We start from the raw sequence: 22,102 nt of genomic DNA, 5'->3' as shown, positions 1-22,102 counted from the left end.
TGTAGATAGTCCCAGCTGTTTTTTTTCTCCAACCTAGGTTTATTTTTAGGGCAAATGAATATGATAGTCTGCCCAAAATTCAACGCAGTGGTAATGTCAAGTAAAGATAGCATACACGTTGGAAACTATTGTACGCAATGGCATTGCTGTGCAGCCTTTATCGCAAAGGGAGTGAGCTATGAAAGCGCCGCGATTTAGCCTAGTAATTTACCAGTAGGCTACTAAACCGCGACAATATTGTATCTCGTAGTGACCTTTTAGTTTATTTAGGGGGATGTTATACAGGTTCGGCGTCATTCTCACTCCGGAATGCCCGGACGTCGAGGTGTTTGTGTTAGGGTCCCGTCCGGAGATGGGTCACTGGGACCCAAACAATGCGGTTCTAATGAAACGGACGCAGGTGGTTTTGTCCATGCGCGAACCTTGCCTCTGGATCGCCGACGTGCATCTGGCAGAACCGTGCCAAGAGAGCCTGTGGTTGAAGTTCATCAAACGAGTGGGGGGCAATTTCATCTGGGAAGGTATTATAAAATGAATAGTTAAAATTTAGTCAGTGTCTGGGTTTATAGCCAACACAACTGTTTTTGATAATCGAATTACTTAGGCTACTGTAGGCCATGCTCAATGCTGAACTATTTCCATCTGTTTCCATGCCATTTACCGAGACCGAGGTACATTTTGTTTTATACTGGAAATTTGCTGAATATTCGGTTCTCTCTCGTCAATAGCTATTGAACCAAGCTAGAGGGTGGCATATCTGCGGAGATCATTGTAGCTCAGTCGGCAGCGAGACATGTAGGGATGAAAATATTTTAGTTGTCCCTCAGATTATTTGGAAACTGACTTTCTGCTTTGTATGCGTTAGCCTAAACCTACCCATTGTATTAAAAGTACATATTTTTCGTATAATTCACACACAATCAGAATTCGGTGCTTCAACTTCAGTAGCCTCTTCCCTCTCCTAATGGACCGAGGTAAAGACAGTTTCAGGTTGGCCTGTAGTTTTCCTTAAGTCCACCAACAGCAGTTAGGGACCGTCAACATAGTGACAAATCAAATTTTTCAAATTCCAATAGCTCTTTAACCATTACTCCTAAAACGTTTTAAAAACTGGTTGTAGCTAACCCGATGGCATAGACACACATTGCACACACTTTTTTTGTCGATTTACATATGTTTTAAATTATTTATTTACATTTTTGAATTTCAATAGCTCATTGGTCATATGACCTAGTGACTTCAAACAAGGTTCAGAATGTCCACTCGGTGGGCCTACACATGGCACACCCTTTAGTTTGTCAATTTTCATCTCACAAGATTTTACATGAATTTTTCAAAATGCAATATTTCAATAGCTCCTTGGTCATGTGACCTAGTGACTTCAAACAAGGTTCAGAATGTCCACTCGGTGGGCCTACACATGGCACACCCTTTAGTTTGTCAATTTTAATCTCACAAGATTTTAAAATTTTTCAAAATGCTAAATTTCAGTAGCTCCTTGGTCATGTCAATTACACACCTAAGAAGCGTGCAGTGTATATACACCCATATTGCATAACCTCTAGTCATGTATCTTCTATATTGTTGTACATTAATATTAGTTTGACAATTAGGGGGTTCAGTCCAGTGTTGTGTTTACCCTTTAATATTTATCTATAATAATTTGTAGTTCTAAGTACTTATTTTCCCTGTTTTTTATTTTTCCACTGTATTTAACAGTGGTACACAATAGGAGAGAAACAGATAATATCTCCTTTCGTCGTTAATATCAACCATAAAGGAAAAGGGCAAAGTACGAGAGTCATGCTATTAATTATCCAAAGCAGGGATGGCGAGTGAGGTAGTGAGGTAGGCTGCAGTGGGTTTGCTGGTCAATACATATACTGAACATGTAACCACAGTAATGGTGGCCAGTAAATTAATGAATAAAAATGTAATATAGGCAAATTAAACAGAAATTGTAGACCTTTAGTCTTTTCCAACATGTCACCAGACACTTAACTTAAAATAAGTATGAAATATTTCACAGTGTTAACTTTCTCTTTATCCCTGGTTGATGTACATTTCAGAGCCTCTTCAGTGTGGATGGGGTATAGCATACATTTTCAACAACAAAGACTGCACTTCCAGTTTGTGTTCTTCACTCTGAACTCTTTTGTCTTCATTCCTAGGCACAGCACATGGAACCACCGTTGGCATGCAAAACATTCAATCTAAAACAAAACAAAGCGTAACACGTTATAAATAATATAAAATATCAATGTAGTATGACGAATTAGCCATCCATTGTGTTATATCATAAATTGTCTTACATGCTGTCACTGTTGTCAAAAGATTATAAACATGTTAAATAAAGTTACTAACCCAGTCAGTCTTTGGGCCACATTCAGGTTCTTTATCAGTGGCACACATGAAGCAGTTGTTGGCTTTGTTGAACTCTGAAATCATAGGCCTGAACTGAACATATGGCTGTCCCACACAACTACATAAAAATAAAGAATTTACATTTACTTTGAATTAAATGTCATTACATACCAGACATTTTTAGTGGTTCCTCAGCCATTTCTTTTCGCAGTTGCTCCATGTGTTTTTGAAGGTTTCATATCAATTTGGGAGGGGATGTTGGACGTTCTGTGCAACTTGGCCATCTACACCAAAATATTAAATAGAGTTTTTGACCTAATTGTCACATAACAGCTAACCATTCATTATTGAAAATATAACTATCAAACCTGCATTACAAAGACCCTGCAGCTGAAGGTGTCCTGCTGCATAGTGTGAGTTATTTCCCCTCCTTTCCACTTTATGTCCACCCAATTGTCTTTTTCATGGCAGGATCTTCTCATTTTGAAGTATTCTTTTTTTTATGTAAACATAATGTAATTATGATTAGTTATAGGCAAATGAATACACAGGCCAAATTTGTATGCTGTTTTCCTTATCACTATAATCTAGTAGTCATTTAATAGTAGAGGTAATTTCCTTTATGCCCCATTCTACACACAGCCTAAATTATAGGCACTGAACCATTTACAGGACAATAATAAAAGTAGCATATAGGATCCAACCCTATCACAGAGTGAATAAATGTAGAGCGTTTGTAGACTTTAAGAAAAAAATATTAAGTGACAGTTTCCTCAGTACGTGCTTAAAGAAAGTCATATCACAAAGATGACAATGCCCACCAAATCTATGACAACAGAGAATGAATTGTACGCCACAAAGAGTTTGTCAAAATAATATCTGAAAATGTCAGTTGTTGAACATAATACTTCTATTTGCAATAGCAATTCATGATATATTCAGTTGAGGAATATTCCATGTACCAACACTACATGTAGGACGGACCTAAGACATTCCCACATACAGTATTTTTTTTATTTTTTTTATTTCATCTTTATTTAACCAGGTAAGCAAGTTGAGAACAAGTTCTCATTTATCAGCTGTGACCTGGCCAAGATAAATCAGAGGTGGGACACAAACAACAACAGAGTTACACATGGAATAAACAAACGTACAGTCAATAACACAATAGAAAATTCTATATACAGTGTGTGCAAATTAAGTAAGATTATGGAGGTGAGGCAATAAATAGGCCGTAGTGGCAAAATAATTACAATTTTGCAAATAAACACTGGAGTGATAGATGTGCAGAAGATGAATGTGCAAGTAGAGATACTGGGGTGCATAAGAGCAAAAAAATAAAATAACAATATATGGGGATGAGGAGGTTGGATGGGCTATTTACAGATGGGCTATGTACAGGTGCAATGATCTCTAAGCTGTTCTGATAGCTGATGCTTAAAGATAGTGAGGGAGATATTAGTCTCCAGCTAAAGTGATTTTTGCAATTTGTTCCAGTCATTGGCAGCAGAGAACTGGAAGGAAAGGTGGCCAAAAGAGGAATTGGCTTTGGGGGTGACCAGTGAAATATACCTGCTGGAGAGCGTGCTACGGGTGGGTGCTGCTATGGTGACCATGGAGCTGAGATAAGGCTGGGCTTTACCTAGCAAGGACTTATAGATGACCTGGAGCCAGTGGGTTTGGCGACGAATATGAAGCGAGGGCCAGCCAACGAGAGCATACAGGTCGCAGTGGTGGGTAGTATATGGGGCTTTGGTGACAAAACGGATGGCACTGTGATAGACTGCATCCAATTTGCTGAGTAGAGTGTTGGAGGCTATTTTGTAAATGACATTGCCGAAGTCAAGGATCAGTAGGATAGTCAGTTTTACGAGGGTATGTTTGGCAGTATGAGTGAAGGATGCTTTGTTGCGAAAAACAAAGCCAATTCTCGATTTAATTTTGGATTGGAGATGCTTAATATGAGTCTAGAAGGAGAGTTTACAGTCTAACCAGACACCTAGGTATTTGTAGTTGTCCACAAGTCAGAACCGTCCAGAGTAGTGATGCTAGGCAGGCGGGCAGGTGCCTGCAGCGATCAGTTGAAGAGCATGCATTTCGTTTTACTTGCATTTAAGAGCAGTTGGAGGCCACGAAAGGAGAGTTCTATTGCATTGAAGCTCGTCTGGAGGTTAGTTAACATAGTGTCCGAAGAAGGGCCAGAAGTATACAGAATGGTGTCGTCTGCGTAGAGGTGGATCAGAGAATCACCAGCCGCAAGAGCGACATCATTGATGTATACAGAGAAAAGAGTCGGCCCGAGAATTGAACCCTGTGGCACCCCCATAGAGACTGTAAGAGGTCCGGACAACAGGCCCTCCGATTTGACACACTGAACTGTGTCTGAGAAGTAGTTGGTGAACCAGGCGAGGCAGTCATTTGAGAAACCAAGGTTGTTGAGTCTGCCAATAAGAATGCGGTGATTGACAGAGTCGAAAGCCTTGGCCAGGTCCATAAATACGGCTGCACAGTAAAGTCTTTTGTCGATGGCGATTATAATATCGTTTAGGACCTTGAGTGTGGCTGAGGTGCACCCATGACCAGCTCTGAAACCAGATTGCATAGTGGAGAAGGTACGGTGGGATTCGAAATGGTCGGTAATCTGTTTGTTAACTTGGCTTTCGAAGACCTTAGAAAGGCAGGGTAGGATAGATATAGGTCTGTAACAGTTTGGGTCTAGAGTGTCTCCCCCTTTGAAGAGGGGGATGACCGCGGCAGCTTTCCAACCTTTGGGGATCTCAGACGATACGAAAGAGAGGTTGAACAGGCTAGTAATAGGGGTTGCAACAATTGCGGTGGATCATTTTAGAAACAGAGAGTCCAGATTGTCTAGACCAGCTGATTTGTAGGGGTCCAGATTTTGCAGCTCTTTCAGAACATCAGCTATCTGAATTTGGGTGAAGGAGAAATGGGGGAGGCTTGGCAAGTTGCTGTGGGGGGTGCAGAGCTGTTGACCGGGGTAGGGTAGCCAGGTGGAAAGCAAGGCCAGCCATAGAAAAATGCTTATTGAAATTCTCGATAATCCTAGATTTATCGGTGGTGACAGTGTTTCCTAGTCTCAGTGCAGTGGGCAGCTGGGAGGAGGTGCTCTTATTCTCCATGGACTTTACAGTGTCCCAGAACTTTTTGGAGTTTGTGTTGCAGGATGCAAATTTCTGTTAGGAAAGCAGAGGCTAGCTTTTTCAAACTGCCTGTATATATTGGTTCCTAACTTCCCTGAAAAGTTATATATCACGGGGGCTATTCGATGCTAATGCAGTACGCCACAGGATGTTTTCGTGCTGGTCAAGGGCTATATCTGTTCCCGGTCTAATTTTTTTTTAATGGGGCATGCTTATTTAAGATGGTGAGGAAAGCACTTTTAAAGAATAACCAGGCATCCTCTACTGACGGGATGAGGTCGATATCTTTCCAGGATACCCGGGCCAGGTCGATTAGAAAGGCCTGCTCACTGAAGTGTTTTAGGGAGCGTTTGACTGTGATGAGGGGTGGTCGTTTGACCGCGGACCCATTACGGACACAGGCAGTGATCGCTGAGATCCAGGTTGAAGACAGCAGAGGTGTATTTAGAGGACAGGTTGGTCAGGATGATATCTATTAGGGTGCCCGAGTTTACGGATTTGGGGTTCTACCTGGTCGGTTCCATGATCATTTGGGTGAGATTGAGGGCATCTAGCTTAGATTGTAGGACAGCCGGGGTGTTAAGCATATCCCAGTTTAGGCCACATAACAGTACAAACTGAAGATAAATGGGTGGCAATTAATTCACATATGGTGTCCAGGGGGCAGGTGGGGGCTGAGGGGGGGCTGTAACAAGCGGAAACAGTGAGAGACTTATTTCAGGAAAGGTGGATTTTTAAAAGTTAGAAGCTGTTTGGGCACAGACCTGTAAAGCATGACAGAACTCTGCAGGCTGTCTCTGCAGTAGATTGCACTCCACCCCCTTTGGCTGTTCTGTCTTGGGGAGAATGTAAACACAAACATAGAGGCATTTTTCAGCTGTGATTTTACCACTCAGAATCCAGAATGGATATGACAATGTGGCCAGCACAGGATGTAATACACCCTTACAACAATCTACTTTTTGATCTTCTTGACTTCTTATCTGGTAAACTGCTACTATGTGTCAAGAAAAGAGCCCAAATTAGGGGTTAGTGTACTCCAGTAAAAAAGGGCTGGTTTAGATTAAAAATTATTGCCCTGTGTCCCCGTTCATAGGGGCATGAGAGACTAGTCAGTGGTAGAATTGAGTTGGCACTTTATTGGCCCAAACACCCATAGACCCACTAGGTTGAGTTTACTCATGGACAGTAATTAGTAATTATATATTTTTTTCATTGATGCATTGTGTCTTCTAACTGTCCAAGAATAGGATCCAAAGCGTTAGGAAATATTTGTTCCCATAAATACAAAGGAGAATGTCTCTCCTCATACCTCTGGCACTTTAGTCAGACTGCCAGACTGCACCACAGAGCCAATCAGGAGAGAATACATACAGGTCAAGGGTGCCAATTGAAAGTCAAGGGGTGTGTCTGTGCCTTTTGGATTACTCTCTCTTTACAGAGAACCCCTGTGGTTCAAGTCAAGAGCTACCCTTCCCTTTTCAGTCTGCTCTGCACATGTCTGAAAGTGACAGAGCCAGCAGCCAAGAGTTTTTCACAGTATGTCCTAAAAAATTATTACACTTATGTATGTATGTAAAATGCTAATATGTATTAGATCCAGTGCAATGGAATAACTGAGACCTGAATTTGAATGCAGCGTGTTAAGATTCCTCTTCTCTCTTTCTCAACCAAAAACACTTGGCCTGATGGTTCATGCAGATACTGGGGAAGCAATATAGAAAGGTATTGATCCCTTAAATGATTTTACTATTAAATGACCCATATCAAAACCCTCATACCTCTTCACAAAAATGTACCTAAATCAATTTTGGAAAAAGGATTTTACTCACAAAAGACGTAGGAATGTATTTTTCCAGTTAGAAATAGGCCATGCATCAAATAACTATTTTCTATTCGAAAAACTAACCCTCAAATACACTATTGCATTTTGTAAGTTGTCTGCAGGTGGCTTGTTGTGAATGCACTCAAATATCAAGTCATTATCAGGTTATGGAAACTGAGTTCTAATACTCAACGTAGAAGGATTTGTCTTAATGTACAGTATATGAAAGTGATGCTATGAAAAGGATTCTTTCACGTTATAAAGCTCACTCTGACTGACAAATCCCTGCCTATTACTGTGATAAAAAAAGAGCATATGAAACATTGTTTTTCATGAGGCCTACCTGTGCGCCTTCCTTTAAGCACCTCTGTTTGAACACCTCTCCTGTCCTTGATCCATCCCACATACAGCCATTTGCAGATCTTTTCAGTGTCCATGTGAAAGATAGTTATTGCGAGGCTGGTTTGTTAACTTAATATAAAATTTTTTAACACCCATGTAAAATGAAGGCCTGCAAAGCTTACAGATTTAAGTCTAATAGCATGAGATGAAAGTAGACAAACATCAGAGTGTGCGATATGAAGGTATAGTCAGTGGACATTTGAACCTTGTTTGAAGTCACTAGGTCACATGACCAAGGAGCTATTGAAATGTTACATTTTGAAAAATTCATGTAAAATCTTGTCAGATGAAAATTGACAAACTAACGGGTGTGCAATATAGAAGGGTAGTCAGTGGACATTCTGAACCTTGTTTTGAAGTCATTAGGTCACATGATCAAGGAGCTATTGAAATTTGAATGTAAAAAAAGTTTGTACTTTCATCTAGGAATACAAAATGCTGCTCACATTTCCACATGTTTATTAGCTTTGGAAAGCGAATGAATGTCCAAATAGTGAAAATAAGACCTGTGCAATGTTGTGTGCAATTTTTTCAACATGACACTTATTTGGAGTCTGTGGCTCAAGTGGTTTGAAAGCTATTAAGGTTTGAAAGAGCGAATATCCTTTGAAAATCCAACTTGAAACTGTCTTTACCTCGGTTCCTAATTGGGGGTGCGAGTTCAAGTGTGCCTATGTGTGGTCTCATTGAAATAGAGTAGGCTACCTACATGGGCGGGCAATCACGTGGCAATTAGCTTAAATATGAAATTAACTACAATATTTAAATATGTAAATACATATTGATAATAGAAAGAAGTGGTGGGCGCTCAACCAACGTGAGTTGAAGTGCAATCAAAAAATGTATAATTGAAAAGGAAATGGTACAATGTTTTTTAATTTTCAATAACTATCGATTACCTATTTGTCTCTGCCTGCAAATTGTCCTCCTAAAAGGTAGGCTATATCCTATATGCAAAACATAGCAAGTGACGCTGTCATCATTCTTGCTGCTTCTTGTTCAGTAGCCATACCTGCGAGATCAGGTGCGCATCTGGTCTCAATTAAATAGAGTAGGCTATAGCCTATACATGGGTGCAGATGCAAGGGGCAGTTGTCTTTCCAAGAAAATGTACTTCCTAAATATGACTAGGCTATAGTTTACTACATTGCCCCAAAATAAATATTGATCACCCATATTTCTCTGTCTGAAATTTGTCCCACTTCTAAAAGGTAGGCTATAAAAATAGCTCAAGAGAGTGCAAGTCTCTCCAACTCTGCTCTCTTTAAACTACATCTAGCATATTGGCTGATATAGCCCAGTAATGCAAACAGCCTAATATACAGAGCATTCCAAGAGTATTCAGACCCCTTGACATGCTCCACAATTTGTTATGTTACAGCCTTATTCTAAAATTGATTAAATTGACGAGGGAAAAAAACTATCTATACACAATACCCTATAATGACAAAGCAAAAATAGTTTTTTTGACATTTTTGCAAATGTATCAAACATAAAAAACGTAAATCAGATTTACATAAATATTCAGACTCTTTACTCAGTACTTTGTTGAAGCACCTTTGGCAGCAGTTCAGCAATTACAGCCTCGTGTCTTCTTGGGTATGACACTACAAGCTTGGCACGACCGGATATAGGGGAGTTTCTCCCATTTGTCACTGCAGATCCTCTAAAGCTCTGCCAGGTTGGATGGGGAGCGTCGCTGCACAGCTATTTTCAGGTTTTTCCAGAGATATTTCAACGGGTTCAAGTCCGGGCTCTGGCTGGGCCAGTCAAGCACATTCAGAGACTTGTCCCAAAGCCACTCATGCTTTGTCTTGGCTGTGTGGTTAGGGTTGTTGTCCTGTTGGAAGGTGAACTTTCTCCCCAGTCTGAGGTTCTGAGCGCTCTGGAGCAAGTTTTAATCGAGGATCTCTCTGTACTTTGCTCCGTTCATCTTTCCCTCAATCCTGACTAGTCTCCCAGTCCCTGCCGCTGAAGAACATCCCCAAAGCATAATGCTTCACCATAGGGATGGTGCCAGGTTTCCTCCAGATATGACGCTTGGCATTCATGCCAAAGAGTTCAATCTTGGTTTCATCAGACCAGAGAATCTTGTTTCTCATTGTCTGAGAGTGCTTTAGGTGCCTTTTGGCAAACTCCAAGCGGGCTGTCATAGTCATTTTACTGAGAAGCGGCTTCCATCTGGCCACTCTACCATAAAGGCCTGATTGATGGAGTGCTGCAGAGATGGTTTTCCTCCTTGAAGGTTTTCCCATCTCCACAGAGGAACTCTGGAGCTCTTTCAGACTGACCATTGGGTACTTGGTCACCTCCCTGACCAAGGCCCTTCTCTCCCGATTGCTCAGTTTGGCCGGGCGGTCAGCTCTAGGAAGAGTCTTGGTAGTTCCAAACTTCTTTCATTTAAAAATGACGGAGACCACTGTGTTCTTGGGGACCTATAATGCAGGAGACATTTTTTGGTGCCCTTTCCCAGATCTGTGCCTCGACAGGATCCTGTCTCGGAGCTCTACGGACAATTCCTTCAACCTCATGGCAGCACAGACCTCTAAACCAAGCCTGCAAGGACTATGAAGATGGCATATTCTGAAACAGGAGTGGATGCAGAACAATCCACACGGAAAAATATATAATAGTAATAACAATAATAATAATAATTAATAATAATAATACGATTTTGGATTTCAATCTTCAATAGCTGATACTTAAAGTGTGCCAGGACTATGACAATTATATATTCTGAATCAGGGAAGGTTGGAGAAAAATCCAAGGCTTCTATTGTTGTTTAAATTTCGATATATTTTTGTTGTTTGTTTATTACAACAGGAAAAAAATCTCCATCCTTCCCTGATTCATAATAATTTTCATAGTCATGGCATGCTTTGTGAAGAGCTATTGAAGATTGAAATCAAAAATCAGTACCATTCAATTTACAGTACCATGTGTTGTGTGTGTTGGGTCATTGTCCTTTTGAAAAACAAATGATAGTCCCTCTAAGAGCAAACCAGATGGGATGGCGTATCACTGCAGAATGCTGTGGTAGCCATGCTGTTTAAGTGTTCCTTGAATTCTAAATAAATCACAGACACTGTCACCAGCAAAGCACCATCACACCATGTCCTCCATGCTTCAATCCGTTCACCTACTCTGCGTCTCACAAAGACACGGCGGGTGGAACCAAAATCTCAAATTTGGACTCGTCAGACGAATGGACAGATTTCCACCGATCTAATGTCCATTGCTCATGTTTCTTGGCCCAAGCAAATCTCTTGTTATTGGTGTCCTCTAGTAGTGGTTTCCTTGCAACAATTTGACCCTGATGGCCTGATTCACACAGTCTCCTCTGAACAGTTGATGTTGAGATGTGTCTGTTACTTGAACTCTGTGAAGCATTTATTTGGGCTGCAATCTGAGGTGCAGTTAACTCTAATGAACCTATCCTTGTGCAGCAGAGGTAACTCTGGGTCTTCCTTTCCTGTGGCGGTCCTCATGAGAGCCAGTTTCATCATAGCGCTTGATGGTATTTGCGACTGCACTTGAAGAAACTTTCAAAGTTCTTAATTTTCCGGATTGACTGATCTTCATGTCTTAAAGTAATGATGGACTTAACTTATTTGAGCTGTTCTTGCAGTGTGTTTTTTTACCAAATAGGGCTACCTTCTGTATACCACCCCTACCTTGTCACAACACAACTGATTGGCTCAAACGCATTAAGAAAGAAAGAAATTCCACAAATTAACTTTTAACAAGGCACACCTGTTAATTGAAATGCATTCCAGGTGACTACCTCATGAAGCTGGTTGAGAGAATGACAAAAGTGTGGGATGAGTGAAGGAAATGCCGCCAACAAGTGCTCAGCATATGTGGGAACTCCTTCAAGATTGTTGGAAAAGCATTCCAGGTGAAGCTGGTTGAGAGAATGCCAAGAGTGTGCAAAGCTGTCAAGGCAAAGGGTGCCTACTTTGAAGAATTTGTTTAACACTTTTTTTGGTTACTACATTATTCCATATGTGTTATTTCACAATGTTGATGTCTTCACTATTAGTCTACAATGTAGAAAATAGTAAAAATAAAGAAAAACCCTTGAATGAGTAGGTGTGTCCAAACATTTGACTGGTACTCTTTATATATACACTGTATAATAGATCATGTTTTTTAGGTGTGGATTCTCCAACCACCCGATTCAGAATATACCATCTTCATAGTCATGGCATGCTTGGTTAAATAGCTATTTTAGAGACAACCAAATATCCAATGTAATTTTTTTTTACCAACGTATTGCCTAGAAGACTACAAGTTCAGTATTAATTATTCTGCCTCTCATTCATCTGTAATAAGCCATTCAACCACTTGATGGCGGCAAAGGCACGTCTTTGAATTGCACAAGCTCAGGGGTTTGGCTCTTTCTGACAGAAAGGGCGGTGCAGGGTGATTATAGCATGCTTGTCCCATTACCACCTTAATGAATACCAGGATGGAAGGAAGGCCTTACAATGGCCCACCGAATTGCAATATCTCGTCCATCATTCCCTGCAATCTCACACATCTGCTGTATCTTCTTTAAATAAATATGTTTTGGGGGGGTATTTTGAAGTTTTGTTGAAAGATAGATTAGAATATGAGATGGATGAGGGGGACAGAGTTCAGAAAGTGAGTGGGGGATCTAACCGTTGCATATAGGGTCCCGGCGGCAGCACTACCAGTAGATCAGCCCCCGGCATCTGCTATATGTTCTTGATAAAGATACACATGTGAATGGTTTCCATGAAGCCTAGCTCGAAGTCCTCTAGGCCTATTTGCAAATGATTGGATTAACAGTGAATAGGACTAATAACTTCATGAATAACTGTTTCTTTATTTGGTGTTGTAAGCCTACTTGAAGGGCTATTACAGTACACATCACCTTAAAGTGAGAAGAAGAGGAGAAGCAAGAGAATTTACACCGCCCCAAAAAATCTGTCTTCGTGATACAAGCATGTTTTTGTATAGAGGTCTATTCTATGAGAGTGTCGAATTACATGAGGTTTATTTGATCGAATAGAAGTTTCGTAATGTTTAGGCTGTTACAACTGTACTAATATAAGTGGATGCACGTGGTATTCTGGCAACTTTGAGAAAAACAACTTAGTTCTGCCTGTTCACACAGGTATCTGACCTCTCATTGGCTAGAATGGTCCCACCTGATCTCGACCTGCCTTCAACCATTTAGGACATGTATTTCCATTGTTAGAGCGGTCACTTGGCTATCTTGTCAATATAATAGATAATCTTTGCCTTTAATACAAACATGCTTTATTTGCTTTGTTCCCAGGCAATGGTTCCCACCACGACAGATGTTGTGTGTACGACCAGAGCAACCTGGTGGACGGGGTGTACTGCCACCCTATTGGCCACTGGATCGAGGAGACGGGTCATACGGACGAGATGAAGCACACGACTGACTTCTACCTTGGCGTGGCCGGCCAGCAGGCCATGCATTTCAACAGGTAACATAATACCTGACCCCATTGTCTTCCCACAGGTGGCATCACTCCTTTGCAACGCTCATGAGTGTTTGAGGTTGTCTGTAGCCATCCCACGTGCGAGAGAGAGTTGGCTATTTGCGTTATTCAAATAATCAGCTTCCTCCTTCTTTTCTTTGAGGCATCAGTGGATAGCTGTGCCTCCAAGCAAACACTAGAGACAGACTTGTATCCTAGTGAGTTTAACTACAGCACCCCTTCCCCCAGTAATGAAATGAGACGCTTGTTGTAAGTTATTGTTTGCCTGCCTTTTGTGATGTGAAAACTGGTGTGTACATAATTTGATAATGCTGTAAAAGTTAATGAGTTCCCCTGAGGGGGTGTGTTTCCCTGGTAAGTGGGACAGCTTTTTTAATGGAGCTCTCTTCCACATTCTGCCAATTAAGTTGCCCCTTTCAAAGCAAAAGGGCTTCTTTCAATAAGATGTAGATTTTATTTTGTCTTGGTATTATTTTGTCTTAGAATAATTTATGACTATTAACTTAATGTTTCCAAAAATGTGCTCCCCGTAACTTCAGTGCAGTAACTGCCAAATAAAGGAAACACTTTGTAAATGAGGGATACAAACTATATTGAAAGCAGGTGCTTCCACACAGGTGTGGTTCCTGAGTAAATTAAGCAATTAACATCCCATCATGCTTAAGATCATGTATAAAAATGCCCAGTTGCCCATTATTTCGGCTACCATGGCTAGAAGAAGAGATCTCAGTGACTTTGAAAGGAGTCTCAAAGGATCATAGGGGGTTTAAAGGGTGTGTGTGTGTGTGTCTCAGTCACCAGATCTCAGCCCTATGGAACACTTATGGGAGATTCTGGAGCGGTGCCTGAGACAGCGATTTCCACCACCATCAACAAAACACCAAATTTTGGAATTTGTTGTTGAAGAATGGTGTTGCATCCCTTCAATAGAGTTCCAGACACTTGTAGAATCTATGCCAAGGCGCACTGAAGCTATTCTGGCAGCTTATGGTGCCCCAACACCCTATTAAGTACCCCAAGGCTCAATCCTAGGCCCCACTCTCTTCTCAATTTACATCAACAACATAGCTCAGGCAGTAGGAAGCTCTCTCATCCATTTATATGCAGATGATACAGCTGGCCCCTCCCTGGATTGTGCGTTAAATGATCTACAACAAATCTTTCTTAGTGTCCAACAAGCTTTCTCTACCCTTAACCTTGTTCTGAACACCTCCAAAACAAAGGTCATGTGGTTTGGTAAGAAGAATGCCCCTCTCCCCACAAGTGTGATTACTATCTCTGAGGGTTTAGAGGTTGAGTTAGTCACCTCATACAAGTACTTGGGAGTATGGCTAGACAGTACACTGTCCTTCTCTCAGCACATATCAAAGCTGCATGCTAAAGTTAAATCTAGACTTGGTTTCCTCTATCGTAATCGCTCCTCTTTCACCCCAGCTGCCAAACTAACCCTGATTCAGATGACCATCCTACCCATGCTAGATTATGGAGATCAGCAGGTAAGGGTGCTCTCGAGCGGCTAGATGTTCTTTACCACTCTGCCATCAGATTTTCCACCAATGCTCCTTATAGGACATATCACGGCACTCTATACTCCTCATCTCTGTATAGATGGTCATCTCTGTATACCTGTCGCAAGATTCACTGGTTGATGCTTATTTATAAAACCCTCTTAGGCCTCACTCCCCCCTATCTGAGATATCTACTGCAGTCCTCATCCTCCACATACAACACCCGTTCTGCCAGTCACATTCTGTTAAAGGTCCCCAAAGCACACACATTCCTGGGTCGGTCGTCTTTTCAGTTCGCTGCAGCTAGCGACTGGAACGAGCTGCAACAAACACTCAAACTGGACAGTTTTATCTCAATCTCTTCATTCAAAGACTCAATCATGGACACTCTTACTGACAGTTGTGGCTGCTTTGTGTGATGCCTTGTTGTCTCTACCTTCTTGCCCTTTGTGCTCTTGTCTCTGCCCAATAATGTTTGTACCATGTTTTGTGCTGCTACCATGTTGTTTTGCTACTGTGTTGTTGTCATGTTGTGTTGCTACCATGCTGTGTTGTCATGTGTTGCTGCCTTGCTATGTTGTTGTCTTAGGCCTCTCTTTATGTAGTGTTGTGTTGTCTCTCTTGTCGTGATGTGCATTTTGTCCTATATTTATATGTTATTATTTTATTTTTTTAATCCCAGCCCCCGTCCCCGAAGCAGGTATTTTGCCTTTTGGTAGGCTGTCATTATAAATAAGAATTTGTTTTTAACTGACTTGCCTAGTTAAATTAAGGTTAAAATATTTGTTTTTAAATTAACACACTATGTTGGTGTTTCCTTTATTTTGTCAGTTACCTGTATTTGATCCTGAGGTGAATGGCTCCTCCCACCACATCCTCATGTCATGAGTGTGATGCTTCACCCTGTTCAATCTCCAAGCAGCGACAGCCAGCCATGATTACTCTCCTCCTTCCTTTTTAAGCTTTGCTCTCTCACACACCATTTTAATTACTATGGGAACTGGGTTTTGTAAGGCACTCAGCAATTAATTCAGTGGGACAACGCATTCAAGGGCTCTTCAGAAGTTAAACCATTAGTGGTTGTATCGCATCAACCCCATGACCTTCTCTTTTCACTTGTTGGAGAGATGGGGGGGGGGTCAATATTTAGCTATGTCCTCTGGGCACCTCATAGATAGCTCATTTCGTTAACGATAGCTCGCCAAATCCATTAGAGTAACAAAAGATTAAAAGTGTTAAAGACCTTAAATAGATTTTTGTAAAGAGGAGGGCAAAGCCTAGGGGAGGTCACTGATAATAATCCTTTCCAATGTGACAGCCAGACTGTCACCATCAGTTATTTTCTTATTTTTGTTCCCTCCTTCTCTTCACAAACTGTGAGAGAGATGGCGAGTCATTTCATTTGGCTGTGTCATAACAATTCAGTGGCACGTTGGACTAAATTAAGTCATTTACTAACAGCAGATTGAGAGGTTGTATTCAATGTAGTTATTCAATGTTGCGATTGGAAATAGAATTGAGCGGTACATTTTTGTGCTGGATGTGTGATTCTTTGACTTTGATATTATGGGTGAAAGGGAAAGGGGGATACCTAGTCAGTTGTCCAACCGAATGTATTCGACTGAAATGTGTCTTCCACATTTAACCCAACCCCTCTGAATAAGGGCAATAGGAAAAAGTGGGGTGAAATAAATGACAAAGACCCATTACAGTAGCAAACACACACACCCACACACACACACACATTTGCCCTCTTTGCTCAGGTCACACACCCTGCGCTGAGGTGAGCTGCAGGACACAGCAGAAATTAGCCTGGTCCCCCTGAAGCTCTGGACACACACCTTGCATGAAAATGAGAGCGAGGGTGGCCACTGGCTTGGTCCAGCTGGTTTTAATTTGTAATTTGTGGCCCATGACCTTACAAGCTTTTGTCAAGGACCTCTGTGCTGCAGGAGGTAAATTAGCTTTTTAAATGAGAATTCCAGGCTGGTATCAGTGAAGCCACTGGTATCATATACACCTCATTCTCTAATACATGTATTATTGTTTATCTGAAAGAGAGGTTCATGGCCTTTCCAGGAGCATTGTCGATCAGAGGTGACTCCCAACATGTTTGTACAGTTGGGCTATTTCAATAGTTTAGATCTGTTTGTTTCTGTTTACTGTAATATTCTGTTTACTGCCATGCCAGGACTGGCCAAGTTTACCCAGTGGGAAAGAAGATGATCTCACACCAGCCCACACCTCCATCTGTACCAAATGGGCCAGTTAAGCCTTTAAACCATGTTTTAAAGCTGACACACAGTGAGGAGAACACGAAAACCTACTGTAGATGCTACTAAATACAAAACTACACACTTGGGATTTTCGAGAGAAGTTTACACTGTATCCTTGTGTTGAATCAGTATGCCCATTTCTATGAGAGTTGTGAATCACTCAATTCCACTGGATTTTAGCAGAACTGAATAGAGTTTCCAGATGTAGAGAGAGTCTTTCTTAGAAAAACAACCAGCTCTAAATCTAATGTGGAGGCAAAAGTTCCTGAATAATCTCCATTGAGCTCTTAAGCAAATCAGCAGCATCTGTCTTTGAGTGCCACCGCCCTGGTTTTCCATTAAAACCCAGAAGTCTGTGTCCATCTCTGTTTTTTTCTGGTTCAATAAAAGTCAATGAACTAACTAGACCAGACCAGCTGCTATTGCATTGGTGTCTATGGGAGGCACACCCAGTTAAGTAGACCAGAACTTACTTTTTTTTTTCAATAGTTCACACAGGCCGTTAACCATCTTCATTTATCCACCATCTTTGGTGTCACTCGAGGACATCACTCTGTGAAGCTGTCCATGCTTTTATGTGTCACCTCCCACTGACTGTTGATTTTACGCATGCTAATGAGCTCTAAATGGAGTCTGGCTGAGAATGACAGGGCAGAAAATGAAGGGAGGAGGTCAGGGGACAAAAACAGCTGGGGAAAATGACAGGAGAGGGAGAGAGCGATGAGATGAAGGACAGAGATCGCTTTTCCGAGAAGTGGGGAATTTTTTTATCTTTTGGGTGGAGAAAGAAATTTGATGAGAGAAAACAGCTTTAGATCACTTGCCTGTGGTCTGTCTGGGAGAGTTTCTAAAAAATACCACCGCTCTCCCCAGGAATCAGACTAGTGCCTTTTAGCTCTCTCTCACCCCCTGGGCATATTACCTTCCACATTCCAACCCCTCAACCCTCTGCGCTTCTCTTACCTCCCCATACTACACTCCCTCAACCCAACTCCCTCAACCCCATCAACCCTACTCCCTCAACCCCATCAACCCCACTCCCTCAACCCCATCAACCCAACTCCATCAACCCCACTCCCTCAACTCCATCAACCCCACTCCCTCAACCCCACTCCATCAACCTCACCCCCTCAACCCCACTCCCTCAACCCCATCAACCCCACTCCATCAACCACATCAACCCCACTCCCTCAACTCCATCAACCCCACTCCCTCAACCACTTCAACCCCGTCTACCCCACTCCCTCAACTCCATCAACCCCACTCCCTCAACCACTTCAACCCTATCAACCCCACTCCCTCAACCTCATCAACCGTACTCCCTCAATCACATCAACCCCACTCCCTAACCCCACTCCCTAAACCTCATCAACCCCACTCCCTCAACCACATCAACCCCATCAACCCAACTCCCCCAACTCCATCAACCCCACTCCCTCAACCACATCAACCCAACTCCATCAACCCCACTCCTTCAACCCATCAACCCCACTCCATCAACCCCACTCCCTCAACCTCATCAACCCCACTCCCTCAACTCCATCAACCCCACTCCATCAACCGCACTCCCTCAATCACATCAACCCCACTCCCTCAACCTCATCAACCCCACTCCCTCAACTCCGTCAACCCCACTTCCTCAACCCCATCAACCCCACTTCCTCAACCTCATCAACCCCACTCCCTCAACCACATCAACCCCATCAACCCAACTCCCCCAACTCCCTCAACTCCATCAACCCCACTCCCTCAACCACATCAACCCAACTCCATCAACCCCACTCCATCAACCCCACTCCCTCAACCTCATCAACCCCACTCCCTCAACTCCATCAACCCCACTCCCTCAACCACATCAACCCCACTCCCTCAACCTCATCAACCCCACTCCCTCAACCACATCAACCCCACTCCCTCAACCCCATCAACCCCACTCCCTCAACCACATCAACCCAACTCCATCAACCCCACTCCCTCAACCACATCAACCCCACTCCCTCAACCCCATCAACCCCACTCCCTCAACCCCATCAACCCCACTCCCTCAACCCCGTCAACCCCACTCCCTCAACCACATCAACCCCACTCCCTCAACTCCATCAACCCCACTCCCTCAACCACTTCAACCCCGTCAACCCCACTCCCTCAACCCCATCAACCCCACTCCCTCAACCACATCAACCCCACTCCCTCAACTCCATCAACCCCACTCCCTCAACCACTTCAACCCCGTCAACCCCACTCCCTCAACTCCATCAACCCCACTCCCTCAACCACTTCAACCCTATCAACCCCACTCCCTCAACCTCATCAACCCCACTCCCTCAACCACATCAACCCCACTCCCTCAACCTCATCAACCCCACTCCCTCAACCACATCAACCCCATCAACCCCACTCCCTCAACCACTTCAACCCTATCAACCCCACTCCCTTAACCTCATCAACCCCACTCCCTCAACCACATCAACTCAATCAACCCCACTCCCTCAACCTCATCAACCCCACTCCCTCAACCACATCAACCCCACTCCCTCAACCTCATCAACCCCACTCCCTCAACCACATCAACCCCACTCCCTCAACCACATCAACTCAATCAACCCCACTCCCTCAACCTCATCAACCCCACTCCCTCAAATCCTGTGCCCCCTATCTGCTACCAGGGTCCTTCAACGGGTATGGCTGAGCATCAAGCCCACTCTGTCACCCCCTCTTTGTCTCCCCCACCCCACTGTTCCCTCTGCTCGTTTTCCAGAGTCCTGCCCCGGGTGTTTCTGGGTAGCTGCCCTCGCCAGGTGGAGCATGTGACCCTCAAGCTGAAGGAAGAGCTGGGTGTTACCGCGGTGATGAACTTTCAGACTGAGGGGGATATGGTCAACAACTCGTCCGGCTGTCGCCGCGACCCCGGGCAAGAAATGACCCCAGAGACCATGATGCACCTGTACAGGGACTGTGGCCTGGCGTACGTGTGGATCCCAACACCAGACATGAGCACTGAAGGTGAGGTAGGAGAGGGGGGTCTGGGGTGTGTTCAGGACTGCAACTGTGTCTCTCCAGGAGTGAAGTAGACAGTCATGAAGCCCTCATTTATGGATCTGGGAAATGTCCAGGAGTAGTAAAGAATAGTCAGAAAGCCCTCCTCTGACATATCTTTGTATGTCGCCCCCTGCAGGCCGGACTAGAGTGCTTCCCCAGGCTGTCTTCCTGCTGCACGGTCTCCTGGAGAACGGTCACACGGTCTACGTTCACTGTAACGCTGGCGTTGGGCGCTCCACCGCAGCCGTGTGCGGTCTTCTCATGTACGTCCTGGGCTGGAGCAAGAGGAAGGTGCAGTACTTTGTGACAGCCAGGAGGGCGGCGGTGTACATCGACGAGGAGGCACTGGTAAATGCCCAGGAGGACTTCATGCAGAAATTTGGACGCCTGCGCACCTCTGTTTGCTATCCGCAAACATGAGAGTAGAGCCCCCTGTGGTGTGGAGTGTTGCTGCCTAGCTGTGCATGGCTGTCTGCCAGTGTGCCATAGAGACAGTGGAGAAAATATGTTTAGTTGACTTGTGCGGAAGATGCCAGAAGGCTAAATAACTTAAGTGAATATCAACCTCTGCACTGATTTGATCCAATGCAAATGACCAGTTTAGTTGAGTGGCTGTCATAAACTGGTCAATGATGAGGTACCCAGAGGGAATTCTACTAGCTGCTGCCAACAGGTTCAGAAAGCTATTAATACTTCTCATTGTGATGTGTTTGTTTTTCAGCTTTGGGGTTGTTTTTCATTTATTTATTGAAGGTATTATTTCTAATTGCGTCGTGAAAAGGCAGTTGAGTCCAGAACATTGTCTGTAGATTTCTGTTGTTGTCTGCTGGGGTTTTAGAAGGACCTTTTGTTCCACCCTTGTTTTAATTAATCAATGAACAGAGCTGACATTTCAAAAAAGGCACCTTGAAGCTGTTGTGGTGACGGCAGAGCTGCTAATGGAATACTTATGACTGACTGAGACTTGTAGCTCCTGCAGGATCCAGCCTGAGTTGCAGATCCAGACAACAGTAAATATAAACTGGGTCAGGCACAAAGTCGGTGGCAAGGTGAGAATTTCACTGTCATGAGGGTGAGTTTAGGAAAGAAAAGAACTATAAACTGCTCCTATTTTGCTCTCAGCCTATCTTCTCTCCACATTATACTCCTCAGTAAGAAGGGATTACTGCTGTGTCACCTCCGCTACCTTCTGAGAGAAATTGTGTCTTTTCATAGTCAATGGTGGCTCCCTGCAAATACAAATGATGGTTGCTTTTGTTATGTAGAAGCCTTAATGCCGCTGCAAATAGAAAAATGTAATATCCTGCAAAATAAAAATAAATAAAAAGCCGGCCTGCACTCGCTCTCTCTCTCCCTCTCTCCATCTGAAAGAAGAGGCTGCTGCCAGAGGAAGAATAAGACTCCTCCAAACGTCTTTTTGTTTACGTATCCCAACAACGCAATATTATTCAGGTCCTACTTATGTGTAAGTAACAAAACAACATTTCCTCCAGACCACTTCTAATGCATGCATAATAAGAACTGAGTTCATGTCAAGACTTGCCTCTCTGTGGCCAACTTCAAAGGAGCTGAGAGTGCTGGATAGGTTTGAAGCAGCCAACTTTCTCCCATGATGCCGCCAGGGGCTGAATGTTGTTGTTTACCCATATTGCTCTGTGGTACAGAATGTTATTTTACTGAGTGGTTATTTGGTGCACAGAATGCACAAGCAACAGAGGTGCGTTGAGTTTGTTTTGACATTTGCTACGTTGCGGAACGGTTTGTATTGAACAACACGTTTTCCCCAAATGTTTTTGGGATGTTCTTGAACAGATTTTGAGGTATGTTTTTTCCCGTTTGGTGGGTCTGGCAAGATGTGGCTTGAAGCAATGAGTGGTGTATTAAATGGGCAGTGGCCATGCTGTCAGTGTTCCACAACCCAACCCCTCCCCGTTTTTCAACTGGTTGTTCAATACAGCATCACTTTCGTTCAATTGAACATTCCAGAACTTAAAAACGTACTGAATGCAGCCCAGGTGTCCCTACCTAG

General features: G+C 43.2%; 1 protein-coding gene across 1 annotated transcript; it reads left to right on the top strand.

The window, feature by feature from the left end:
• On the top strand, nt 1–21,403 carry epm2a (EPM2A glucan phosphatase, laforin). Its single transcript, XM_014205590.2, has 4 exons — nt 1–521; nt 13,061–13,235; nt 19,793–20,037; nt 20,210–21,403. The coding sequence occupies exons 1-4, from the start codon at nt 275–277 to the stop codon at nt 20,491–20,493; spliced, it is 951 nt and encodes a 316-aa protein (XP_014061065.2). The 5' UTR covers nt 1–274; the 3' UTR covers nt 20,494–21,403.
• The last annotated feature ends 699 nt before the right edge of the window (nt 21,404–22,102 follow it).

The sequence above is a fragment of the Salmo salar genome, chromosome ssa06, assembly GCF_905237065.1.
Source record: "Salmo salar chromosome ssa06, Ssal_v3.1, whole genome shotgun sequence".
Classification (NCBI taxonomy): Eukaryota; Metazoa; Chordata; class Actinopteri; order Salmoniformes; family Salmonidae; genus Salmo; species Salmo salar.
The sequence above is the reverse complement of the archived record's forward strand: the minus strand, read 5'-3'. Positions and strand labels throughout refer to the sequence as shown.

Bases quoted from the DNA above. Each gene is read 5' to 3' on its own strand.
- epm2a (XM_014205590.2), top strand. From the start codon at position 275: ATGTTATACAGGTTCGGCGTCATTCTCACTCCGGAATGCCCGGACGTC. The intron at 522-13,060 runs GTATTATAAAAT...CTTTGTTCCCAG, and splicing joins GGGCAATTTCATCTGGGAAG to GCAATGGTTCCCACCACGAC. The intron at 20,038-20,209 runs GTGAGGTAGGAG...CGCCCCCTGCAG, and splicing joins ACCAGACATGAGCACTGAAG to GCCGGACTAGAGTGCTTCCC.